Source organism: Centroberyx affinis, unplaced genomic scaffold, assembly GCF_046629955.1.
Source record: "Centroberyx affinis isolate AG114_WGS23_722 - 3 ecotype Tasmania unplaced genomic scaffold, CSIRO-AGI_Caff_v1 ptg003111l_1, whole genome shotgun sequence".
In the NCBI taxonomy this organism is placed as follows: Eukaryota; Metazoa; Chordata; class Actinopteri; order Beryciformes; family Berycidae; genus Centroberyx; species Centroberyx affinis.
In genome coordinates this window covers 7,643-35,529 of record NW_027281180.1, presented here as the reverse complement: position 1 = coordinate 35,529, position 27,887 = coordinate 7,643, and the positions used below count along the sequence as shown (strand labels likewise).

At 44.2% G+C, this 27,887-nt stretch overlaps 1 protein-coding gene and 1 long non-coding RNA gene across 2 annotated transcripts; both read right to left on the bottom strand.

The window, feature by feature from the left end:
* Positions 1–113: 113 nt before the first annotated feature.
* LOC139659461 (NLR family CARD domain-containing protein 3-like) lies at positions 114–27,787 on the bottom strand. The gene is made up of 12 exons (XM_071537745.1): positions 27,763–27,787; positions 25,129–26,932; positions 24,846–25,019; positions 24,501–24,674; positions 24,158–24,331; positions 22,651–22,824; positions 21,674–21,847; positions 21,053–21,226; positions 20,818–20,864; positions 20,371–20,561; positions 10,319–10,324; positions 114–446 (listed from the first exon to the last, which is right to left on the bottom strand). Exons 1-12 carry the CDS (start codon positions 27,785–27,787, stop codon positions 114–116), a joined length of 3,450 nt encoding a protein of 1,149 aa, XP_071393846.1.
* LOC139659467 (uncharacterized) lies at positions 12,476–13,204 on the bottom strand. Its single transcript, XR_011696229.1, has 3 exons — positions 13,106–13,204; positions 12,779–12,857; positions 12,476–12,579 (listed from the first exon to the last, which is right to left on the bottom strand). It is a non-coding gene; the product is annotated as an uncharacterized lncRNA (long non-coding RNA).
* Positions 27,788–27,887: the final 100 nt, after the last annotated feature.

Genomic DNA, 27,887 nt, shown 5'->3' with positions numbered 1-27,887 from the left:
GTGAAGCGGGTCACTACAGTGTGTTTCAAGGGTGAGGCGAGAGGGAGGGGATAGCGAACCCCATCCTACATTTTTTGGGGGGTCGCGGCTCAAAACGGTTGAGAACCACTGCTCTATCTGACAAAAGACACTGAGGAACCAGATAACCCAACCCAGAACCCAGAATAGAGTGGTTCAGTGAATGTGGAGTGGAAGGTGTGGATGTGGATCAGTGTGTCAGAGGAAACTCTGTAGAAGGACAGAGAGCCAGCAGGCCAGTCCAGATACACTGCTACTCTGTTGGAGCCAGAGGAGGATATTCCTGTGGATACTGATGTGTTATTGTGACAAGAAGAGTAATGATCACCAGAGCAGTCCAGATTCCAGGACTGTTCATTCCCTCCAATCCTGCAGTCAGCACCCCATCCTCTCCTACTGATTCCTCTGTATGTCACTCCTATATAAACCTCTCATTTTCTCTCGACCTCCCAGTAACAGCAACCAGTCAGACCATTTCTACACAGCAGCTGAGACCAGCAGTCAAATCTCTGGGTAATCAGGATATGGTTGTTTCTCTCTCACTGCTGTCACCTTTCTGTTGTCTTTAGACAGGAAGAGGTTTCTGTTCGCTGTGTTTGGGTCCAGTGTGAGTTCACAGGCATCTGATGGAGAGAACAAGACACAATACAGAAACTATTTTTATTCTAATAGAGTTGTTTATTATTTGTTGATTTATTAACACTTTGACCTTTAGTTTCTGAACAGTTTCATGATGACACATTATATCAGTGATCATCTTCATTAGTAGTAGGACTTGAATAAATAGATACCACAAACTGCTGTGTAGAGGGACTTTCCATGTAAGCAGTTGAATGTTTGCTGCTTTGTTTTCCTGAATCAAACTAAATACACTGTAAAAACGGTGGGCTCAGAAAGGCTGCACTCGTACTGATTACTCTGACTGGTTGTTGTATAGACCCAGGTCCGCTGCAGGGTGTCCGATAAGAACTTAACCGGATGCCAATCTGTTTCTCAGTGTTCTTTATTCACTCCCACACGATCAACACACGCTCATTTCTCTTACTGATTTCAAACTGGTACATACATGGGGTGTGTGGTTCTGAAAGACAATATAAACAAAACAGAATTGAATGTTTGTTACAATTACCGTATTGACCTGAATACAAGACGGGGTTTTTTTCCTGGAAATACGTCTGAAAAAGTGGGGTCGTCTTATATTCGGGGTCTAGACTTTTAAATGTCATTATACATTCACAACAACAGATGGCGCCAGATCTGTAAAACGAGTCAAGCGAGCCACCGTCTCTCACAACTAGCCTACAGCGCCAGGCGCCTAAAAGATGGAGAGACACAGTGACCATCTCGAACAAAGTGGCTCAAAAGTAGGCCAAGTTAACCAACAACAGCGGAGGAGTTATGATGCCAATTTTAAGATCATGGTGATCAATGCAGCAGAGTCATCAAACAACTCTCGAGCAGCTAAGAAATATGATGTCACAGAATGTAATGTTCGAAGATGGCGAGCCCAAAAAGACCGTCTTAAAAATGCTAACAGTCAGAGAAAATCTTACCGTGGTCCTCAAAGCGGCCGCTTCCAAGAGATTGACAGGAGAGTGTGTGAATACGTGACTGAAAAACGGAACGATGGTATGCCCATTACCAGAGCCATCATTCAGCTGAAAGCCTTGGAAATCGCCAAAGAGCTGAACATACCCACCACCGACTTCAAAGCTAGCCTCGGCTGGTGTAGAAGAATGATGCGGCGCAATGGACTATCATTGCGACGCAGGACAAGTCTTGCCCAGCGCTTGCCCTCAGACTTCAGAGAGAAGCTACTGTCTTATCAGCGCTATGTGATTAACTTAAGGAAACAGCACTCATACCCCCTGGATCAGATGGGCAATGCTGATCAAACGCCTGTGTTTTTTGACATGCCAACATCTGTCACTGTACACAAGAAAGGTGAGAAATCAGTCATTGTGAAGTCTACTGGAAACGAGAAGAGCCGAATCACTGTCATGTTGGCGTGCCTCGCAGATGGAACCAAACTCCCCCCGTACGTTATTTTGAAACGCAAGACAGTACCTAAAGAGGCAATGCCAGCTGGCATTATCGTACGTGCCCAGGAAAAGGGCTGGATGGAGACTGGGCTTGTAGTGGACTGGCTCAAGGTTGTGTGGGGCAGACGGCGTGGGGGACTCAGAAAGAAGAGGAACATGCTGGTTTTGGATGCGTTCCGTGGACACTTGACTGAGCCAGTCAAAACTCAAGTGCGGGCGATGAACGGCGACCTGGTGATCATACCGGGGGGCATGACAAGCCAGCTACAGGTGTTAGATGTAGTCGTTAACAAGCCATTCAAGGATAATCTGCGCAAGAGATACACAGAGTGGCTCCTGTCTGGTAATCACGCATTCACACCGTCTGGAAAAATTCAGAAGCCTGCAGTACGTCGGCTCTGTGAATGGATCCTCCAGGCATGGGATGCAGTTTCCCCAGAGAGCATCATCAACGGATTCAAGAGATGCTGCATATCAAATGCCTTGGACGGCAGCGAGGATGACGTTATATGGGAGGAGCCGGGTGAACCAGAGCATGGAAGTGACGATAGTGAGAGTGAACACAGCGAGGCAGAGGACCTCTGTGAGGAATAGTCTAATGTCTAATGTCCTGACATGACATATGAGGAGCCGAGTTAGGCCAATTTGCACTACTGTTTTATTGCAATCTAGCCTGTTTTTTTTCTCTGTCAGTCAGATTTGTTTCAAGACTGTTCTACAATTAGACTTCACTTTGATGGTTAATGCAGTTATTGAAATTTTGATAGGCTACATGGTTGTTTTTTCACTATGAGATGGATAGCCTAATTGGTATTAGAAATACCAATAGACTACAGTTTATTTTCATTTTTGTGGTATTTAAATACCATGAGTCATTAATTTACAAATGTGATTACATTTTATTTAATTTAAATGTGACAGTTTCATCGAAAATATATTGAAAACATGATTTTATTTAAAACATGTTAAAAACAACAGCCTACCTTGTTTTATTCAATGTGTTTTTATTATCATTATTTTCAAATAAAATGATTTTCTTTATAAAAACAATTTTGGTTTTCCAAAAATGAGTCTTGAAAAAGGGGGGGTCGTCTTATAATCAGGGTCGTCTTATATTCGGGTCAATACGGTACTTATAACTCTCAAACTGCCAGTTTACATAAAGTAAAACACAAAGTGGCCAGTAGTGGATATGGCAGTATCAATGTCATTCATAGTTAACATTTTACTTATTAGATAATAGCTGAAATACCATGACTCAACTCAACATACATTCAGTCTCCCTTCAGGGGAAATTAAGAATTGCAAATGAGCCTACTGCCATCTATCGGTGAAAGGAAAAAACTGCAGTTTCACCTAATTACAATCCTGACAAGAATCAGGGCCACAAGGTCTATATTTAACTGCGCATGTGCGACTACATGCATAGTAGAAGGTTCCGTGGCTACCGTCGCCTATCAATGCTAATAGTGATAGCCTATAAGCATTACATCAGCCTTCATAACTTAGCAGTAGGTAGCTCTACACATAAATACTTATCCTGACCAAGAACTGTAATATGTTAAGCCATATACACAACAGTAGTAAACCCAATATAACTCCATAACAATGTACATGAACGAAACAAATATGCTAGCCTGCCACGTGTTATGAGACTGTAAATACTATTGCTATCACGTACACCACTTATATCCCAAATCTATTTTCACAGTCCTTCCCACTCAATGTTCGGACTTACTTTTAGATGCACGCACACAATGTACCGGTCATATACTTAATCCAGCACGGGAAAGAGGTCTAGGAGCCCATGAGTCGGGACTGGCGTTTTCCGCTCTTGAGAGTCACTACGGAAACTAAACGGAAGGGGGCAGTGTGAGGCAGATATCTATAGGCAGTGTGTTCCAGAGCTTTGGGGCAGAACTGACAAAGGCTGCATCCCCGTTATTCTTTCGGCTGTTGCTGGGAACCTCCAATAAACCAGCAGCAGATGATCGCAGTGTTCTTGAAGGCAAGTAGTGAACAAGGGAGTTAGCAATGTAGCTTGGTCCTAGCCCATTAAGGGCTTTGTATATGTAACAGGCCAGGTATGGAAGGGAGGGAACACTGGCTGGGTGGCGGGTGTTTCAACCCGGACCTAATTGAATGGGGGACCAAATTAGCCAAATTGCTGACAGCTGGGTCTAATTAGGGGGGAGTTGGTACTGTGGGGCTGGCCTCTGTCTCCTGTTTTAAGAACAGTTGGGGAGAGGAGAGGGGGAGACCAGTCGGGAGGAAGACACTGACACAGATCCGGGTTGGGAAGGGACCGAACGACAATGACTTCGACGAGGCGGTAGGAGAGATGGAGTCGTGGAGTGGAGCAGTCGGCGTTGACGGCGTACTCTAGCCAGCCCCGACCACACTGCCTGGAGCGTCGAAGAGCCACGTCGGGACCGAGGGAGGGAAGCCACAAGACTGGTCATATCTGAGGGGAGGCCTTGTTGGATTTGTGGAGGGGTGAAGTCGCGACTCACCCCTCTTTCAGATAAGTACCCTCACATCTCTGAACGTTATTGTTCCCTCAGCATGTAGCCGATGGGCTGGACGGCCTAACAGACAGACTCTTTTTAACAGTGTACCTTTTTAACCTTTGGATTTTAGCTATTGGTGTTATGTATGTATCTTGGCCCAAATCCAGTCGACACCCTAATTACCTTGGCATCCGAGTGTCCACCATTGTAGGCGGCGATCCAGGCTGTAAATTGCGTGCCGTGTGGCGTGTATGATTTCAACTAATTCTAAATACCCAAGAGGTTCCTAATCACGTGTGGGGTTGTAGTGGAGCACTGGAGTTTGTTGGGTATCCTTGGTTTGCTATTAACGACGGACTGATCAACTCCCGACCTAGCTGCGGGCTGAATTTGATGTTTCCAATCTCCATCCAGAAGGCCTGGTGTGAGGGATGTCTCCTGCATGGTGAAGTGACTGTCTCCCTTGTTCCTAGTTTCTCCGGAGGGACTCGAGCCTACAGCGTTGGGCCTCAAGGAGTGGACAGACCCTACTAAGGAGGAGGGACGGCTTACCTGCTGATGGATTCTGGGCTGGGGGGTTTTTTTGTATCTTTTTTAATTCTAATAAAGTACTGTGAGCATCCTAAGTCCTGTGTCGTGTTGGATGGTTTGGGTTGGCTCCCCACTAGTATAGCAGATATATTGTAGGAACTACCGTTTGGCCACGGGCTACATATATAAGGAGGAGGAGCTTAAAATCAATTCTAAATGTTAGAGGAAGCCAGTGTAGAGCAGCTCTTCGTTCTGGTTAATAGCCGAGCTGCAGAGTTTTGAATGAGCTGAAGTCTCTCAGTGGTTTTTTTCGGGAGACCAGTAAAAAGTACGTTACAGTAATCGAGTCGGCTTGAAATAAAGGCATGAATCAGTTTTTCAGGATCTTTTTTATTTAGAAATGGACGTATTTTAGCTATGTTTCTAAGGTGGAAAAATTATGTTTTCGTCACCTTGTTAATGTGGGACTTGAAGTTTAGATCTGAATCTAGGATAACACCAAGACTTGTAACCTCAGATTTAATCCAGGGAGTCAATCTTCCCAGATTATTAAACAGCATTTCCCTTTTTGTTTTAGGCTAGTAGGATTTCAGTTTTGTCCTCGTTAAACTTTAAAAAAAATTGTGTACAGTTGCATGTCATCTGCATAACTATGGAAACATACATTGTGCTCTCTAATGATGTCACCAAGTGGCAGCATGTATAGTGAGAATAATAATGGAACAAGGCAGCTCCCTTGTGCAACAGATGTCATGTTTCTCAGACACATGATCTCCAAGACTGACTTTCTCCATTTGATGTATGTTTTGAACCAGTTTAACACACAGTCAGAAAGACCAACCAACTGTTCAAGACAATTGATTAAGATATCATGGTGAATCGTATCAAACGCTGCACTTATGTCTAAGAGGACAAGAATTGAGACCTTATTTTCATCCGAATTTAGTCTGAGGTTGCTGATTATTTTAGTAAGAGCAGTTTCAGTGCTGTGGTATGTAGAGGTCTTCATGGGTCTACCCGGACCCTAGGATCCGAGACCCGACCCGGGACCCGTACAGGTACGGGTCCATGTTTTATTATGGTCAGTCGGGTCCGGGTTGGGTCCCATTCTATTACCGCGGCTCCTGGGTCTGTTAAAATAATAATATAATAATATAATAATATCATTATGTGTAATACCCGAGTGGATCCGAGAAGACCCGTGATCAGACGAGAAACGCACGGAAGCGCTGTGTAACTTGTGTGATGATCAGGCTGACCTAGGATCAGATAACAAGAGCGAAACTAAGGTGAAAAAAACATTGAGCAGCGCCAGCGAGTCGGAGTGGAGGAAAGGCACAAGATGGATACTGTCACGGGGATGCCCGATGCCCTATATTAACATATACAGCCAAACATTCCCTGCATTAACTTTCATTTCTTTACAATAGATTACATCTTGGTGCCATTAAGAGATGTAAGTTAAGTGTTACAGTGTTTTGGTTTTGATTTCTTACATTCTTGCATTTTCTTTGTAGTCTGTGTCTCACTGCAGTGTTCCAGCCATACCTGGAGGCCTACCGGCATTGGCGTTATTTAACATTCCCGCCTGCTTTGTTGACGTAACTCCGTAATCTTTACACATCACATAATTCATTCAAAAGTTAAATAACGATGCGGAGACATTTCACTATTTATCATGTTTAATGAAACAGTTCACAAATTACTCTTACCGCCGGTAAATTGAACGGGGTTATCTCGGTCTCTGAACTCGTCTACGATCACGGCAGATCGGAGGCCGAGGCTAAGCTCTTTAACAGCAAACACGTGCCCTATTTCTACAAGGCCGCATGTCTGGATATCGAGGCGGTGTTTGACAAATCGTACCAAGATACATCCCTACAATGCGAGTCTTTCACCTACAAGTTCCCCTACTGCACCAAGCACATGGTGGCGGACATGACAGACTACAGGACTAAGCTGGTTCAGACGCTCAACACGGGCAGAGAACAATTGCCCAAACAGTGTAAGCACGTCTCCATCCCCTCTCTGGCGCCTGACATGCCGGGCCAGCAGCACGACATTACTTGCATCTCTCTCGTGCTCCTCAAATCCCATATACCCAAGACCTCACCCGGCACCCACAGGAAGACACTGATAGTTCTCTATAACAAATGTAAGGTCACAGACAACCGTTACCCGGAGGCTGACCATGAACTGGCAAGGGCCGCCGGTATAGACAATGTCAGGAGGATCTTGGTTCGCCCGTGCTCCGGCGAACTCGCGCTCCTGGAGAACATGATCCAACTGCTGTACCAATACGACATAGAGCTCCTGTACATGTTCAACCCCGAGTTTGACGTGAGGGTGATCGACCAGCGCGTACATTTCTATGCGGAATAAAACTACGGCAAGCGCCTTGATGACGCGACCCAGGAATGGTGTTCCTCGCTGCTACGAGCCTGGCATGGGATCTTTGTGAACAGGGCCCTGGCCGATGACATGGCCCCTTTCTTTCAGTTTGAAAACGTCCGTTACCTGGATATGTACAAGGAGATGATCAAGAACGTAGGTGTGACCTTGACCAAAGGAACCTTGACGGAGTACAAGCTACGAGTGATATCTACGTACATAGAAAAGTTCAACAAAGCCAAGGCTAAACTGGGGCACTTCAAGATGAACAGCTGCAGTCTGAACATCATAGATCTGTACAGGATGGCGGGCACCAGAGACATCAAGTTCGCGTGCACCAGCATGAAGTTGAATGACGTGCCGCCTTTTGTCATCACCAAGGACAGGAAGCTACACGGAAAGCCCCCGAAGGACACCAGGAAGCTTTGCAAGCTGGCAGATGTCAGTTACTCTAAAATGGATGAGATGATCAGAATGGGGGGAAAGAGTCTCTTCGCCGTGCTCATCTACAACTTGGTCGACTCGCAGCTGTGCGCCAGGCTGGCCAAAGTCCTCAACCCCGTATCCGCTCTGTTCCACCAATGTAGGACCACTCTCAACGTAGATGTTGTGGTGCATGGAAGAGGGGAAAACTTTGGCGGCTTTGTGCAGAGCATTCACTCGGTTCAGATCCCTCAACTCAAGTTTACACTCGATACTCTCGGAGTCAAAGCGGGACCCGTGGGTATGAAACAGCCAAAAGCGATGGCATCCTCAGCTCGAATCTGACGACGGAGACAGTGACAGTGGAAGGGAGGGGCCATGTGCGATGCTCTCACGGGCTTACACTACTCCGGACCCGACATGGGCCTGGAGCTCTCGTTCGACTTCTCGGGCATGTACCCGTCCATCATGTGCGCTCTCAACATCTCGCCCGAGACCACAATCCCCTGGCCTCCAACTGAATTCCCCCACGATCTATCCGGTTGGGTGTGTTACAACTGGGGAGTGGAGGGGTTCCAGTACGCCTCGCTCATCCTCAAGTACGACCAGGCCCAAGTCCGTGCACCGGCCATATTATCTTCCTCGGTTGAACACTATCTCAACCAGCGAGCTGAGTTCAAGAGGAAGCTTAAGAACCCTGACATCAGCGAAGCCGAGCAGATCTACTACAAGATGTAGGAGGGAGAGTGTAAAGTGCTGGCCAACTCCTTCTACGGAACGGCTCCCTACCCCTGCGGGCCTCTCATATCCGGCCACGGCAGACGACAGATTTCCGTGGTAAACAGCTGCGTGTCTACCTTTTACCAGCACCGCTAGATGGCGCCCGGATGGCGATGGGTGCCAAATTTAAGCAGGCTGGCGAGCGGGTGCCTGCCTTTCTGGACTACGTACACACGGCCTTGGTGGAGGACAGTCTCGAGAGGATGTACATGATAGACAGAGGCAACATAACCCAGAAGGTAGTCAGAGACCCCAGAGGAACATTCACCGAGGAAGGCTACCCTGTCTATGTGGCCAGAGCCCCCGGGTCCAAAGAGTCGACTGAAGTCACTGGGCCCTTTGAGAAGCCGCTTTCTACAGATATCCGTTGAACCTCCAGGCCAACACAGGGTGTATCACCGCCATGTTCAGAGGCTCGCTGATGTGTGAGGCCAAGCGCTCCGAATCCAGCGAACCCCTCGACAGAGATAAGGACTACAATTCCAACCGCGGATCCGATGACGACTCGAACGGATGTCACGAACAGCACGGAGAAACCCCGGTCGATCCTTCTTCTCACACAGAGCTCATCCCTCACCCCTACCAGCCTTTCAACAAATGTTTCGCCAACTCTAGGCTCTTGATAGCTCACTGTGCAGATCACACCTTGGTCAATCGCTCCGGGAAGCTCGTGGCTCACTGCATCATCGACTACTGCTTACCCCGACACATGTACAGCTCCGCTCTGGGGCCACATTGCCTGGATGATTGCGAACAGCACCTGCTCACTTACATCGCCTCTGTCAGGCAGAGGTTGAAGAGGGCCACCGCGGCGTTCAACTCCACCACGAACAACTGTCCCGAACACATGATACCAGCCTGCGGGACCCGAGAGTTGGAGCTCCTCAAGACAAATAGGGAGACTGTGGCTCGTCTACCGGGTGAGAAACTCGAGGCCTGTCTCAAGGTCATCGTTGACGACATGTCACTAAAGCCCCATGATGTCTACAGGAACCTAAGCGCCTCGCTCGGGAAGAGGCTCACCGAAGCCATGGTCGAAGGCATAGTGTCCGTCCGAGACGTCAAAGTATCGATTCTCCCCTGCTCGGAAGCCTCCATCTCGCTCTCGGTGCCGACAGTCATGCTCGCAGATGCGGGGATCGTGTCTTACACCGGTAGGCTTTCGATAGTAAGAAGCGAGCTGTGTGAGAGGACTCTAGTCGACCTGGCCGGTCTTCTGTATCAGACCGTACTCCTGTTGCAGATACACACTCCCGACGCGTTCAGCTCCGTGCCCGCCATGTACCCCGAGTCCGTTCTTTGCATCATGCCCTACTCTTGCGGCGATGTAGACCTCATGCGAACGTGGATCGACACCTTCAGGGAGAAGAAGTGGCTCAAGGCCATACGGCCCAAACTCGACAAGAGGACAAATCCTCTTGCTGACTACAGGGAGGTCGTGTACCATTGCACGGGCTGTAAAAACTTCTACAGGGACCTGTTCGCCAACAACGTTCCGGCCCACAGGCTCATCGAACGCGTCTACGGCGTAGACAAGTTGAGAAAGATAGGACAGTGTGTCAACGAAAGATGGTGGCTCTCTTAAGATGTCACAGGACGTCCCTGTCACAGAGCCTCTTGGACCCCCCACTACACGATCATTCTGTCGAGTTAGACTGAGATGAAAAATCACCGTGTATAATAGGTTAGATTGAGACGAAAATCACCTTATATACGACTCCGTAGACACCACACTCCCGTTAAGCATGTCTTTCAGTCAGAAGGAGTACATTTTCTCCCACACCATGACCAGGGTCAGTCAGGCCCGACAGCCTGTGACGTTCAGAATCGACCTACGCGACCTCATACCCCTCGGCGACTGCAGTACTCTGTTCGTAATCAACAGTATGCGCGTCACCGCCTACAAGCAAGGGACCTTGGAAAAGATACCCATGAAGTTCACCGTAGTCAACGAAAAAAAGAAAAGGGTCCTGACGAACGATCTGTGCAAGCTGTCCTCCAAGTGGCCGGTCGACATTAACGGCGGCTCCTCTATGAAGATTACAGGTACCGACACCGAACCTTTCATTCGTACCCTCTCCGTGCACGATGATGAAAACAGACAGGCTCTTGGCAATGTCTTGGCTTTCATGATGTCAAACAGCCTTTGGCAGTTTGAATTCACGTGCGCGTTGTGTTCGGACACCGGTTTCACCCGCGTTATGAAAGGGCCCAATGGACTACCCTCGTTCTCGTTCTCCCGGTGCGTGGACAACTCCGTATGCATACCGTCCAAGGAACCCTGCGCTGACCAAGAGTACGAGGCTCTCAGAAATCTCCTAGCTCTCTTGCGATCGGCTTCCCGTGACAACCTCGACATTCTAAAGCAAGTTACCCGGGAGATGGCCATGAACAACCGATCCTTTCAAGAGCTGGACTGTGCATCTTTCCCTCCTCGGCATGTGCACACGGAGACCATCATAGTCCCATACGCGCTGATGAAATACATTGCCTCCCTGTACCAGACCATGAGCGAGTACGCCGACAACTTCGCCATCGTAGACGAAACGACACCCCACGTGAAGGTATTGATCGAGAGCCCCTCCGAGAACGTAGGTGAAATCACCGGGTATATGTCCCTGACCGTAATCTATGGACCAACTGTCTCAGCCATTTACAGTAACCTCAACCATGACTTGAGTCACAATCTGCACGCGGATGGATGTGATGATCAACAACTTGATGGCTCCCTTCTCGTCAACGTCACACAGTGGCGCAAGGATGTGTTGATCAGGAGACTGCCATTGTATTTTGGGTTGAACAATCATTTGTCCTTACAGGACTGGTATAACTTCTACTATGGCTGAAAAGATGGAGCTGAGAATAAATGATTATTGTAATGTATGTGAATAAAGGCAACATATCTGTGAAACAAATGGTCATTCGTTGCATTTATTGACACTGACCTGGTCTTAGGGGTTGTGTACATGAGTATTTTGGGTATGGATTTTAAAAACGCCCCCCTATTAATTGAATATTCAATTAACCTCCTAAGACCTACCGTCCACATGCGAGATGTCTTCACATTTGATTGTTGTTTCTGGTCTTGCTGGTTTCCTGGATGCTGTTTCAATCTGTCTGACCTCATGTTCATCATTGACCTCTCCACTCCCTCCCTCTGTGATGTAGAGCTCTGTGTAGATCTGATTCAGAAGTGTTGGGTTTCCTGCTTTAGCAATCCCCTCAAACACACACTGAAACTTCTCCTTCAGATTTGATTGGAGTTCACGTTGGCACACTGCAGCAAGAGTTTCTGAATGAACAAATTACATCAATCAGTGGATGTTGCTGTAAATATGAGAAGTGTAAACATTTCTCAGTGAATGCATACTTTTCCCAACCCCGTGGCATCTATTCTGCTCATCACTGGTGGACAAACAGGTCCTGACTGTGTGTGCAGCCAAATGTGAAAGGCAACTGTGGTGGTATTTAGTTTTTTTTAATAAACAATGCTGTGTTCATCATTATACACCCACTTTAACAAATCAATAATTTTAGCTCATGATTCATGAGAGTCAGCCAGCTCCTCCTGCTTCATTCTCCTCAGGAAGAGCAATGTGATCTGCAGAAAAGCCTCTCTCCTCACTCTGCCTCTCTAAGCATTCTGGGTAATCTGGACTCAGAACCCTCTGGAATCTCTTCAGCTCATTATTCACAAAAGTGACCTGCAGAGAGTCAGCCAGCTCCTCCTGCTTCATTCTCCTCAGGAGGAGCAATGTGATCTGCAGAAAAGCCTCTCTCTCCTCACTCTGCCTCTCTAAGCATTCTGGGTAATCTGGACTCAGAACCCTCTGGAATCTCTTCAGCTCATTCTTCACAAAAGTGACGATGTTCTCCTCAAGCAGCTGGAAGAAAATAATATTTGAATTAAACTTTCTTACTAAAATTGTGAATAACAACATCAGATCCATCTGGCATAGACTGAAAGCCCACTGGTCTAAAGAGTGCAGCTTGAAGACGGTTATGACCAGAGTGGTTGTTTTGTATTTCATTTGTAGCTGAAGTAAAATGTAAAGTAAAATGTGTTGTTGTACATTTACACACCATAAATATGGAGTTCAGGTCTGTTTGAAGCTCCTGGACAGACTGACCACTGGGAACCTCTGACCTCTCCTGGTGGACTCTGGAGAAAACATGATGTATTAGGTCATATAATGTGACACACACACACACACACACACACAGGCGGTTAAAGTGACTATGTTCTATCATGATGGATCCTAGTAGAAACACAATGTGAACTCCACTGTAAATGCTGCTCTGATTATTTTATGTGATGTTTTGAGAAACTAAAACAACAGAGTATCATGACTTCTTTCCTCTGTTCAGTAGAATCAAATAATAACAAACTCATCTGTTTTCAATTCTTACCTTTGCTCAGTAGAGTGCTGTCCATCTTTAAACAGAAGAGGAGGATCCATGGACTGGTCATTCTTCATGGACACACAGCTGGGTACAGGGGAGTCTGCTCTCTCCTGCTGGATCCTGCTAAGGATTGATAAAACAGGGGTGGTGGCAGTAAAAATGTTAGAGAAGCAGGGTTTTGACCAGCAGGTTGCCAGTTTGAATCCCACTACCGACTTTGAAAGTCAGAGTGAATATGTAACTCTTTCCCCACCCTGTGCAACTACCACCAATTAGACCTTGAGCAAGGATCTCAACCCCCAGACTGTTCTGGTAGAGCCGCTCAGTGACCAACAGCAGAAGACTGTGGTTGTACTGAGCAGCTCTGGTATGAATATCTGTAACTGTATGGATGTGAAGCAGAGCAATGCTGCAAAAGAGCATTTATGCAAAGCAAATCCCTTCTGGATAAATACAGTAATTGTTAAAAAATGAAAGAATATAATGTCACATGTTTTAATGCAAATAACAACTTACTTTTTGTCTGATAAATGCTGTTGTTTAAAAGTAATAAAGACATCTTTGGACTCACAAGGTTTCCGTCACAGGATATATTATTTAAATTGCTGTGATCATTCATGTCAGTAATATGTCACATATACATTAAGTGCACAAAATATTAAAATATAACTTCTGTTTCCATCATATAGACTGAGCAGGTAAAGGACCTTTAAGCCTCTAGGACAATTGAGATGGACGTTACAAAAGGGGTTTGACTTCTGATTGGGTGGGCAGCCTACAGCCCGCCTCCAAAGTTGCCCACTGCCCCCCCCCCCCCCTTCTCATCGTGTTCAGGCACAAACACACAGAGGTCTGAAGCAGACCTGTCCTGCACAGTGTGGCGTATTCACACCAGATCAGGCGTGGCGGCACTTCCCACTTGTGCGGAGGTGTAGGTGTGTTTATTTGTGCTTTAGAACGTAACCGCTGTGAAACAATCAGATAATAACGTTTCATTTCTCTGATTCACCAGCTTTCTCGCTACCACCGCTCCCTCTCATTCATTCATTCACTCTCTAGCTCTCTCGACCACCGCTTCCGTCTCGTATATATAGAGTTATTTGATTTAGTTGTTTTCTTTGTCACTTTTCAGTTTGAGTTTGAATAAGACTACCTTCTATTTTTGTAAATGTTGGTTATGGTGAGACATCTTACTGGATTAGGTTTTAATTTTATTTGAAAACTAAGCTCAATTGAAAATAAATGTTATTGGAGTTGTTAAAATCTGGATGAAGGATTTTTTTTTTTTTTTAGGGTAAATCAATCTGCCCTCCACTGATTCAAATCATAGGGTAGCAGCAAACTTAGAAATGCTGCTTCACTACCTCCCAATTTCCCTGCTTCAAATTGTTCTTTATAAATTAGAACAGAATAAAATAGAATACTACTTCATTAATCCCCATGAGGAAATTATTTTCTGCATTTAACCCATCCAAAAACACACAGCCACAAGCTGTAGAGGCCTGAGGAGGAGTTTGCATCTAATCTTGACTCTGACAACCCTCCGGTTGCCAGTTGTCATTTTGCCAGATTTTTGTGCCATCTGGCCAGGGATTCAAACCGGCAACCTTCAGACTACTAGTCTGCTTCAGTTACCTCTGGGCTACCTACCGCCCAAATTGCCCACCTATTATTTCTACCAGCCCACCCTAATATAGCAGGCTAAAACCGGCCCTGATCCAAGCTGTCAGACCAGTTCTGAGACATTTTTTTTTCATATCATTGTCTTCAAAGTCAGACAGAAACGTTGTAATTTCTTCTAATGAATATTTATATCTGCAAGCATCAAATAGACATTTTGGAAAAACCCTATCACCATCATCTCAAGCAAGTCTGCTATACTGTTATACAACACAATGTGATATGAGTCAAGTCAAAGACACTTTCCACCTTCACCTGTCAAGGAAACATTGAGAGAGAAGACGCTGCTTATCCTCCTTCGTCAGTCTGTCTGTTGATCTGAGGCTGCTGTCACATCCTCATAACTTCAGTATTGAAGTCTAGAAACATCAGTATGACATCAGACCAGTCAAACCTATTGCCAAACGTGTGGCAAATCACAGATCAGGTGATGTAGTTCTGCTATGTGTCCACTAGATGGAGCACATTAACCTCGTCATCTACCATGAACTAAAGAGCAGCCTCAGCACAAAATGATGTGACACATGGAGGAGGAGAAATTTGATCACATGAAAATCTCACAGTAGGCAGCAGGGTGGCTCAGTGGTTAGCACTGTGGCCTCACAGCAGGTCTTCAGTTCAAATCTTCACCCTTGTCCTTTCTGTGTAGAGTCTGCATGTTCTGTGGTAGAGCCCACATAAACAGGGCCTGAGTGGGTTTGGTGAAGGTACAAGTGTGTACAGGTTGGTGTTACTAAAAACAACGCTTTGTTAACCCAGTGACTGACTCACATACTCACCCTGAAAGCTAGAGTAGGTGAATGTTGCTGCCTCTCTTATGGTCTTGTAGTTTTATGACAGTATAGCCTGAATGGTACTATGGAACTTATTTATCATTCTGTACATTCTGTAGTAGCCTAGATAAAAGCACATGCACTATAGCCTATTTGATCACTGTGCATTACTTATGCCAGTGCAGATTGCAATTATAGAAAAAAAATCTGAGAATATCAGAAAAACAACATATCACAAATATCTGGAAACATAACAGGTATGGATAAACTCATGAAGACACAATCTGTTGTTCAGGGAAGGAGTATTTTGGTGAACTTCATATCCAATAAACCACGCCTAGGCTACTACTGCTACTGCTACTACTACCACAACTAGCCTACTGCTACTACTGTCACCAAAGGAATAGATATGCACTAAGGTTCTTTGTATCTCTGGTTCACAAGTACACAGACAGAGGCAGTTCAGGATTTTATAGTCAGTTTATTTCTCTTTTAAGCAGCTGAGAAATCATTTTAGTTTTTTAGTCTGAGCGTATCACCAGAATCCCGTCTGTAAACAGGTGCCTCACTATAGAACAGGATAATCATTAAAAACACAAGTGGAATTTTAAAGAGTCACTAAAGTACTACAAGTGCTACTGCTACTACTAGTAGTCTACTACTACGACTAGCCTACTATTACCACAATTACTGCTACTATTACTTTGACTTATATCACACATTCAATGAATAAATCAGAGGACGCACTCAAAAATGAATCTTAATGCATTTATTGCCAAAAGCATCAGCAGGAGAACAAGTGTTTCAGGCTGAAAGCTTTGTTTCTACAATATTCACTGAAACATGAGGAGCATCCCAACACTAACTCCTCCTCTCCTTCTCAATTTTTTCCTCTCCTTCTTTCCCTCCTCCTCTCCTCCTCATTTCCTCCTGTCCCCCTCCTGTCCGCCTCTCCCTCCTCCTCTACCTCCTCTTCCTCCTTTCCTGACTACCTCCTCCTCTTCTCCTCTGCCTCATCCTTTCCTCCTCTACTTCCTCCTTTCCTCCTGGTTTATGTTATTACATTATTCAGCAAACATATTGTTATCAGGCCTGTAATGTCATAAACTAATAAAAACAGCATAAGAAGTTATTACTTTATGGACAACAAAGCTATTATATTACAGGTTCAAGATTTTATCACATAATTTTATTACATTATGGTGAATTATTATGGTTTGGTCAATTACTAGGTTTTGGGCTTTTACAGGAACAGACGGATATTTTTGTAGAAAATAAAAATGTACTACTGACTCACGAGTGGTCAGTAGTACATTGGTAATGGAGTGGATGGATCAGAAAACTCTCAAATGACAATAATAAACTAGAAGAAGTGTGCTTGCTGTCCTTGCAACAGTCCCACAGTCCCTTAGACTTGGTGTTTCCTAGTGTTGCTAAGTGGTGGCTAGTGTTGTTATCACAATGTAGAATATTAGTCACCCTGCTTTAAAAACTACTAATGGGAGAAAATGAGAGTTTACCTGTACACAGAGAGAGAGAGAGGGGGGGGGGGGGGGGGGGTTGTAGAGCCAGCTTCCGTTTATATGAAATCGGCGTCCAAAGTTCATCATCTTGTTCACAAAACACAATTCTGCTAGCTCAATCTAGTTGTAACTAAAATATTCGGCCGCAAATATTTTTTTATCAGTATATTAACAGCATAAAACTGAAACAGCGGAGATAGCTGGTGGCTGGTAATCATAATCAGCCGTCATTAAGTCCGCATTAAGTCTGCTGTAGACTGATCATTTGAAGAATAAAAGTCCATACATCCATAACTCCATGGAAGTGTTCGAAGCATCCCAAAACTAACTCCTCCTCTCCTTCTCTCCCTCCTACTCTCCTCCACTACCTCCTTTCCTCCTCTACCTCCTCCTCTACCTCCTTTCCTCCAAAATGTCAACTTTTCATGAACTAAGAAGAAGCTTGTCTTTAGCAGATGAACATGCAATTCTGAGTCTATCCAGTTTGTTTTGAAAAGGTTTCAGAAACCCAAGGCTCGCAGGATTTTAGAGGAACATGTAATCATCCAGTTGAAGATAAAACATGAAAATTACAAAAATTGGAGTTGCGAGCTTTCCACAGCAAAATATTCCTGTGACTCCAGAATGTCCATGGATGGTAGAGAAGTGCAGAGGAAAGAAATTAAGCTGGGCAGAAAAGACTTGTCAGGTCTGCTGCCTTGTGTCTCACTGTCTGTCCTTTCCTTCCAGGCTGAAGAGCGTGCAATGGAAGCAGCTGTGGTGAAACAGGAGGGACTGGGTCCTCTGTGAGGACGACCAGCGTGAAAACACTCTGTACACAAACTGCTCTTTTCATTTTAGATAATCGACTCGTCGTTCTTTTTAAAAAATAAAATGTTTATCACATGGTGTTGGTGTGTTTGTTACTGCTGATAACTGCACAGTGTTGATCCAGTTTTTGATAAACTAAACATGAACATGCAGGCGAGTAGAAATGCATTTAAATCTCGTATATCTCATTACTTATTCTTCAACAAATCTATGAAAACAGCTTTTAAATTTTAAATATTTAAAAATTTTGCTGTACAATGTCAAAATGCAGGAAATAAGATGGAAGTTTAATGATCCTTGTGGGGAAACCAGGTCACTGAAGCGGCAAATAGTTAACAGGATACAGCAAGAAAAATAGAATATGAATAAGAATAGAGCAAATGGGGGCATTAAACATGCTGTCTGTTATCCTTAACAAATATATTCATATCACAGATGTGCATAAAGCACAGAATCAAACTAGAAAATCTTACTTCCGGGATGAGTGACACATGATCGACCAATCAAAGCGGGCTGAGGGATTTAGGACTTTTCTCTGATGCTGCAGCCAAATCATGTTAATGAGTTTTATCCTTTTTCATTTTCTGTTTCATATTGCACATTTTCTCAAAACTATATTCTCACAAAGTATGTGTTTTTAATTGTTTTTTACCTCAAATTATTTACTTCTACTTTGTCAATACTCTCTCTCTTCATGCAGTAATCCAGACGTTTTTCATACTCTCACTTTTACATTTCTACTCAAGTTCTAGTGTTGAAATTTTCAGCTGTGTATGCCCGGTTCTTATTTATGTTCCATTTTATATGTTGTCTTTGCTCGGCTTGCAGCCCCTCCGGACGTCCTCTGTCCACCGAACAGCATCAGAGAAACACTGATTTTTAACGTGAAACTGCTTTAGGGTTAGGGTTTTTGTTTTTACCTGTTTTAATCACCGGGTCCATTTGTTTTGGAGAGAAGGAGACCTCTGTGGGTAATTCGGCTGCCAGTAGAAACCTCCTGAACAATGAACACTGAAGGAATCCTAACCGGGAGAAGCTGACTGCAGAGCACCTTCTGTCAATGAAGATGTTACGGCCCCCTAAACATCTTAAGGCTCGACTGGAGACCGGAACATATGGAAGGACGCCAGGACCACTGAGTAACGGAAAATCAAGTTTTTTCTTTATTTTTAGAAGGGGAAAAAAAAACATACTCAAAGGGAAAAACAAAACAAATAAAAGGGGTTGGAGATCCCGGCCAAACAGAACAAAAGATGGGGAAGATACTGGGCCAGCCACGCAATGGGCCGTACGAACCCAGCTCTTCCCCCTAAACTACCAAAAGGAAAAGTAAACTAGACTGTACCAAAACAACACCCGATAACTGAACTACCGGTGATCTCCAGCCCAAACTAAAATAACAAACTCACCAAAACAAGAACATGCTGTAAAAAGAAGTCAAACAAAAAAACAAGGCAGGGAAAAAAAACCCAAACGACAAAGCTGCAGGCTGTCGGGCGAATGGCCGTCACTGCTTTTCAGGTCCCCCTTTTACTCTGCCAGTTAATTGGCTTCAGGTGTTCCAGCTAAATTAGAGAAACAGGTAGAGGAGAGAGCACCAGAGAGAGAGAGAGAGAGACAAGGAGAGAACAAAACACACCCACCAGAACTGTGCAATAATGCACATGCAAGGCCACACGTAACAGAAGACAACAACTCCCATGATCCCACGCTACTTCACGATGTCATCAAACTCCGTCTTTTGTTATTGTTTTGATTGAGAGACCCCTAGTGGCAGAAAATTACATATTGTGCATTTAAATTGTTGGAAACATGATAGATGTTTAGCTTGGTGTGACATTAATACCAAATAAAACAAAGGTCCAAAGGAAAGATATTTGAACCTGTCAATCATCAACAACAGACTCTCAGGTGAACAACAATAACTTGATTCTGTCTGGTTAAATATCTCATTCATTTCATTTTCCAAATAAAATATCTGGTTTCTTGTGCATGTGATGTGATTACAAACATTAATTCTCATTTTAAGGCATAGCTGTGTGTGTGTGTGTGTGTGTGTGTGTGTGTGTGTGTGTGTATGATCCTGTACAGAGTGAATATCATTTCAGCAGCTGTCTTTGGTCAGCAGTGTGAGTGTTTCTCTCTCCCTCCTCTATCTGACAAGAGACACTGAGGAGTCAAACCCAAACCCAAACCCAGGATAGAGTGGTTCAGTGAATGTGGAGTGGAAGGTGTGGATGTGGATCAGTGTGTCAGAGCAAACTCTGTAGAAGGACAGAGAGCCAGCAGGCCAGTCCAGATAAACTGCTACTCTGTCAGAGCCAGAGGAGGCGATTCCTGTGGATACTAATGTCTTATTGTGACAGCCAGAGTAACGATCATCAGAGCATTCCAGACTCCAGGACTTTTCATTCCATCCAAGCCCGCAGTCATCACCCCTTCCTCTCCAACTGATTCCTCTGTAAGTCACTCCTATATTAACCACTCCTTTCCTCTCAACCTCCCAGTAACAGCGACCAGTCAGATCATCTCTACACAGCAGCTGATACCAGCAGTCAAATCTCTCTGGGTGATCAGGATATGACTGCTGCTCTCTCACTGTCACCTTTCTGTTGTCTTCAGACAGGAAGAGGTTTCTGTGTGCTGTGTTTGGGTTCAGTGTGAGTTCACAGGCATCTGATGGAGAGAACAAGACACAATACAGAACATATTTTTATTCTAATAGAGCTGTTTATTATTTGTTGATTTATGAACACTTTGACCTTTAATTTCTTAACAGTTTTATGATGACACATTATATCAGCCATCATCTTCATTCACAGTAGATCTTAAATGAATAGATGTCACAAACTGCTGTCTAGACGGACTTTCCATGTAAGCAGTTGAATGTTTGCTGCTTTGTTTTCCTGAATCAAACTAAATACACACTTACACTTCCTCACACCTGGTTTCAACCTCTGGACTCCACCATGGTCCACACTGTGGGGGAAACAAAGTCAGACCAGAATATTCTCTTTGATGATAGAAACATAACATTCCCTATGGAGGATTTTCCATACATCACTCATATCCACCATTAAACATTTGTCAATACTCCTCAGCTTCTCAGTGTGACAGAGAAAATGTGTGTGACTCTCAGCCTTCTAGCAGATGTTGCCTCTCCAGACCTGAGAGAGTCCAGTCTCCAGTGTGGATCCTCCAGTCCAGCAGAGAGCAGCTTCACTCCTGAGGCTCCTGGATGATTGTAGCTCAGGTCCAGCTCTCTCAGATGGGAGGGGTTGGAGCTCAGAGCTGAGGCCAGAGAAGCACAGCCTTCCTCTGTGAGCAGACAGCCTGACAGCCTGCACACACACACACACACACACACACACACACAAATCAAGCCACATGTCAGATTTTATTAGTAACCTACTGTGAAATTAGTTGTGATAATGCTGTCAAATTCTAGCAAAACTGTAACGGCCTCAAATACAAACAGTTGGCTGATCAGCTTTGTGGTTTCATTTGCTCCAGTTTGAGAGTTCTCCACTCACTTTGTGACAGAATATTAGAAGTCCTTTCTGGTATTTTAGGTTTCAACAACTGAGGCAGCAAGGAGAGGAAAGAATGAAATGTCCTCATGGAAAGTAATTCACAGAGTCTAGGAAGTGCTGAATGTTGGTATCACAATTGGTTTTAAAATTACATGAGTGGAGAAAATCCTCCACAGATGTTTGTCTGCTGATAGTAACCTGTATGTAAAGCAGGATGTAAATGGCTGTCTGTTGAACAGGTTGAGGAATACTGACCTGAGAGTCTCCAGTCTACTGTGTTGACTCTCCAGTCCAGCAGAGAGCAGCTTCACTCCTGAATCTTGCAGGTCGTTGTTACTCAGGTCCAGCTCTCTCAGACTAGAGGACTGGGAGCTGAGAACTGAGGCCAGAGCTTCACAGCTTCTCTCTGACAGCTGACAGTAGCTCAGCCTCAATGGAGATGTACAGATATGAAATGTTACTCTCTTTTATTTAATGTGATTGATTTCAACGAATGCTACTTATTCCTAGAAAAGGCTTAGCTGATGAAGACTGTGATGTACAGTTGGTTTTACTACTGTTGACAAAATGTACTGTTGTAAGTCGCTTTGGACAAAAGCAAGTTATCAAAGTTAACAGATTTGTCTGAAATTTGTTGGACAGATCGTTCTTGACCCAAGGATCAGTTGATTGGATTTTGGTGGTGATTTGGATCTGGGATTTCCACCATTAGAGGATTCAAGTTTTTTAGCCATAACTATTGTGCCACATTCAAGTGTTGGTTGGAAAGTCCAACATCCAAGACTTCCAAGTCGGCTGCTAAACAGCGTTGCATTCAAGTGCTATTTTCAAGAGCTCCGGGTAAATCCAACACTGAAGACAAATGATAACCAAACAAACCGTAATGGTTGCAGATCTGCAAATTCAGGCTGCAACTTTGGAAGTTGGAGAATTGTTCAGCATTGGTGGACGTTTGCGCTCTGCCAAGTGCCTTATAGTTTACCTTGTTAAATTTGAACATTACATCACTTGCACAGATCTAGCATTAATAAAATATGATATAACAACACAAACATGTGATTTTTGTGCATGTATGTAACTTTAGAGCATGATCTCTCTTGATAAACTGGAATATTACATTATCTATACTGGGCTAGTAATAATTTGTATGGGCTAATAGAAATTTCAGCCCACTAACCCGGTGGGCTAATACCCAAGATGCCTAAGGTCCACCTCTGTTCAGGAATACTGACCTGAGGGTCTCCAGTCTACAGTCTGGACTCTCCAGTCCAGCAGAGAGTAGCTTCACTCCTGAATCCTGCAGGTCGTTGTTACTCAGGTCCAGCTCTCTCAGACTAGATGACTGGGAGCTGAGAACTGAGGCCAGAGCTCCACAGCTTCTCTCTGACAGCTCACAGTAGCTCAGCCTCAATGGAGATGTACAGATATGAAATGTTACTCGCTTTTATTTAATATGATTGATTTCTGTGTTTTGTTAGGCACTGCTATTATGGCTGTGTATGTGAAACTGGATGAGAAGAATACTAATTTTTAAGGGGTTGTGGTCAGGCGTGAGAGATTTGCTAAAACGTAAAAAGATATTTAAGGAGATACTAAGTAAATGTGATTATTTTTGGAACTCTAAAGAAACGGTCTCCATTAACTTCAGTTGTTTTGGAGAAAGCTGCTACGGAGCTGTGCTGGAAACCTCCCTGTGTGTTATGTGGACAAACAAACAACTGGCATAAGGGTGAGTAGACAATGACAGAATGTTCATTTTTGGATTAACTATTCCTTTAAAAGAAAAAGGCCACTAGAGGGGTGTTGGGTTAATTTTATATGCTATGCCTGTGATAAAATTGAAGGGCTTGTCTCTGCATCAGCCGGCCTATCAGAACTCTGCACTGTTGCCATAGCAACAACGCTCAAAGCTGAGGCGACAGACAGGCAGCTTTTTAGCTCTTTAGCTCACTGACAGAAGTAGACAACGTAAACAACAACAGCAGCACTAAGAACCTCATCCAGAAAAGGAGGTACATATAATTTTAAAGCACGGTTTCCTCCGCTAATGAAGCTATGGGAGTTTTTCTTTTCATCCCTGCTTGTTTGTTTGTTAGCAAGATAAAGTTACCAAAGGATTTGTCTGAAATTTGTTGGACAGATCGTTCTTGACCCAAGGATCAGTTGATTGGATTTTGGTGGTGATTTGGATCTGGGATTTCCACCATTAGAGGATTATAGCTTTTTAGCCATAACTATTGTGCTGCGTTCATGTGCTGGTGGGAAAGTCCAACATCCAAGTCTTCTAAGTCGGCTGCTAAACAGTTGCATTCAAGTGCTATTTTCAAGAGCTCCGGGTAAATCAAACACTGAAGACATATGATAACCAAACAAACCGTAATGGTTGCAGATCTGCAAATTCAGGCTGCAACTTTGGAAGTTGGAGAATTGTTCAGCATTGGTGGACGTTTGCGCTCTGCCAAGTGCCTTGTAGTTTACCTTGTTAAATTTGAACATTACATCACTTGCACAGATCTAGCATTAATAAAATATGATATAGGACACAAACTTGTGATTTTTATGCATGTATGTAACTTTAGAGCATGATCTGTCTCAATAAACTTATAATATTATATTAATATTACATCATCTATAATGGGCTAGTAATAATTTGTCTGGGCTAGTAGAAATTTCAGCCCACTAGCCAGGTGGACTAGTACCCAAATTCCTTCAGTTCCACCTCTGTTCAGGAATACTGACCTGAGAGTCTCCAGTCTACAGTGTGGACTCTCCAGTCCAGTAGAGAGCAGCTTCAGTCCTGAATCCTTCAGGTCGTTGTTACTCAGGTCCAGCTCTCTCAGACTACAGGACTGGGAGCTGAGACCTGACGACAACTCCTTACAGCATTTCTTTGTGAGCTTGTTTTGATTCAACCTGACAAAACAGATAGAAATGTTTTACCTGTTCACCTTATTTGACAAATGCAGAAAAATTATGACTACAAAAAACAAAAACAAAAAAACACACAAATCTATCGTAAAACAGCATACAATGTTATAGTTACAACATATTGTTACACAAAAGCATCATAATCTGATCTTACCTGAGAGTTTCCAGTTTCCAGTGTGGACTCTCCAGTCCAGCAGAGAGCAGCTTCACTCCTGAATCCTGCAGGTCGTTGTTACTCAGGTCCAGCTCTCTCAGACTAGAGGACTGGGTGCTGAGACCTGATGACAACTCCTTACAGCATTTCTTTGTGAGCTTGTTTTGATTCAACCTGACAAAACAGATAGAAATGTTTGACTTGTTCGCCTTGTTTGACAAATGTAGAAAGATTATGACTACAAAAAACAAAAACAACAAACAAAACACAAATTTATCATAAAACAGCATACAATGTTATAGTTACAACATATTGTTACACAAAAGCATCATAATCTGAATTTACCTGAGAGTTTCCAGTCTACAGTGTGGACTCTCCAGTCCAGCAGAGAGCAGCTTCACTCCTGAATCCTGCAGGTCGTTGTTACTCAGGTCCAGCTCTCTCAGACTAGAGGACTGGGAGCTGAGAATTGAGGCCAGAGCTTCACAGCTTCTCTCAGACAGCTTACAGCCACTCACCCTGAAGAAGAATTAGTGATGAACAACAAGTTTGAATATATTTATTTTTTCTCTTCTCTATGAATATTACATTTAATATATAGAATATATCCAGTTATGCATGCACCTACAGGGATTTCTTGGAGGCTTTGACCACTGGCAGCAGCCTCAGAAGAGCCTCCTCTGAAGCAGAGTATTTCTTCAGGTCAAACACGTCCAGCTCTTCTTCTGATGACAGTAAGATGAAGACCAGAGCCGACCACTGAGCAGGGGAGAGTCTGTCTGTGGAGAGACTTCCTGATCTCAGGTACTGTTGGATCTCCTCCACTAGAGAACGGTCATTCATCTCATTCAGACAGTGGAACAGATTGATGCTTCTCTCTGGAGACGGATTCCCCCTGATCTTCTCCTGGATGTACTGGACTGTTTTCAGATTGGTCTGTGAGCTACTTCCTCTCTGTCTCAGCAGGCCTTGTAGAAGAGTCTGATTGGTCTGCAGTGAAAGGCCCAGGAGGAAGCGGAGGAACAAGTCCAGGTGTCCATTTGGACTCTGTAAGGCCTTGTCCACAGCACTCTGGTAGAGGTGTCTTAGTTTAGATTTGTCTCTTAATAGTGTTGACCGCCAGGATATTGATTGAGTTTCTAACAGTAGATTGACACCAGTGTTGATGAATGACAGAAAGACATAAACAGCAGCCAGAAACTCCTGAAGGCTCAGATGGACAAAGCAGAAGACCTTGTCCTGATTCAGCCCACGCTCCTCTTTAAAGATCTGTGTGAACACTCCTGAGTACACTGAGGCTGCTCTGATATCAATGCCACACTCTGTCAGGTCGGCTTCATAGAAGATCAGGTTGCCTTTCTCCAACTGCTCAAAAGCCAGTTTTCCCAGAGAGAGAATCATCTTCCTGCTCTCTGTATTCCAGAGTGGATCTGTCTCAGGTCCCCCATGATACTTGACGTTCCCCTGTTTGGACTGAACCACCAGGAAGTGGATGTACATCTCAGTCAGGGTCTTGGGCAGGTTTCCTCTCTCTCTGGTTCTCAACACATGGTCCAGAACTGTAGCAGTGATCCAGCAAAAGACTGGGATGTGGCACATGATGTGGAGGCTTCGTGATGTCTTGATGTGGGAGATGATTCTGCTGGCCTGCTCCTCATCTCTGAATCTCTTCCTGAAGTACTCCTCCTTCTGTGGGTCAGTGAACCCTCTCACCTCTGTCACTATGTCAACGCACTCAGCAGGGATCTGATTGGCTGCTGCAGGTCGTGTGGTTATCCAGAGGTGAGCAGAGGCAAGCAGTTTCCCCTTGATGAGGTTTGTCAGCAGCATATCCACTGAGGTTGACTCTGTAACATCAGTCAGGATCTCGTTGTTCTGGAAGTCTAGAGGAAGTCGACACTCATCCAGACCATCAAAGATGAACACAACCCGGAACTTGTCAAACCTGCAGATTCCTGCTTCTTTGGTCTCAATAAAGAAGTGATGAAGAAGTTCCACCAAGCTGTACTTTTTCCCTTTCAGTAGATTCAGCTCTCGGAAAGTGAATGGAAATATGAATTGTATATCCTGGTTGGCTTTGTCTTCAGCCCAGTCCAGAGTGAACTTCTGAGTTAAGACCGTTTTCCCAATGCCAGCCACTCCCTTTGTCATCAATGTTCTGGTTGGTACATCTCTTCCAGGTAAGGGTTTAAAGATGTCTTCACATTTGATTGGTGTTTCTGGTCTTGCTGGTTTCCTGGATGCTGCTTCAATCTGTCTGACCTCATGTTCATCATTGACCTCTCCACTCTCTCCCTCTGTGATGTAGAGCTCTGTGTAGATCTGATTCAGAAGTGTTGGGTTTTCTGCTTTAGCAATCCCCTCAAACACACAATAAGACTTCTCCTTCAGATTGGATTTGAGTTTACGTTGGCACACGGGAGCAACAGTTTCTGAATGAACAAATTACATCAATCAGTGGATGTTGCTGTAAATATGAGCGGTGTAAACATTTCTCAGTGAATGCATACTTTTCCCAACCCCATGGCATCTATTCTGCTCAACATTGGTGGAAAAACAGGTCCTGACTGTGTGTGCAGCCGAATGTGAAAGGCAACTGTGGTGGTATTTCGTTTTTTTTTAATAAACAATACTGTGTTCAGCATGATACGCCCACATGAACAAATCAATAATTTTAGCTGATGGTTCATGAGGATTGTGCTCATTTACCTTCCAATCTGGGATTGAATAGATCTTTTTTGAGAAATGGGTTAAGCAGCTGGAACAGAATAATATTGAATGTGAATAACAACATCAGATCCATCTGGCATAGACTGAAAGCCCACCGGTCTAAAGAGTGCAGCTGGAAGACTGTTACGACCAGAGTGGTTGTTTTGTATTTCATTTGTAGCTTTAAAGTAAAATGTAAAGTAAAATGTGTTGTTGTACATTTACACACCATAAATATGGAGTTCAGGTCTGTTTGAAGCTCCTGGACAGACTGACCACTGGGAACCTCTGACCTCTCCTGGTGGACTATGAAGAAAACATGATGTATTAGGTCATAAAATTTCACACACACACACACACACGCAGGCGGTTAAAGGTGACTATGTTCTGTCATGATGGATCCTAGTAGAAACACAATGTGAACTTCACTGTAAATGCTGCTCTGATTATTTTATGTGATGTTTTGAGAAACTAAAACAACAGAGTATCATGACTTCTTTCCTCTGTTCAGTAGAATCAAATAATAACAAACTCATCTGTTTTCAGTTCTTACCTTTGCTCAGTAGAGTGCTGTCCATCTTTGAACTCAATAGGATAATCTATAGACTGGTCACTCTTCATGGACACACAGCTGGGTACAGGGGAGTCTGCTCTCTTCTGCTGGATCCTGCTAAGGAT

Excerpts from the sequence above, each read along its gene's own strand:
- LOC139659461 (XM_071537745.1), bottom strand. The coding sequence starts at position 27,787 with ATGGACAGCACTCTACTGAGCAAAG. Across the intron at positions 24,332-24,500 it reads TGGAAACTGGAAACTCTCAG|GTTGAATCAAAACAAGCTCA; the intron begins GTAAGATCAGAT and ends CTGTTTTGTCAG. Across the intron at positions 22,825-24,157 it reads TGTAGACTGGAGACTCTCAG|GCTGAGCTACTGTGAGCTGT; the intron begins GTCAGTATTCCT and ends ATCTCCATTGAG.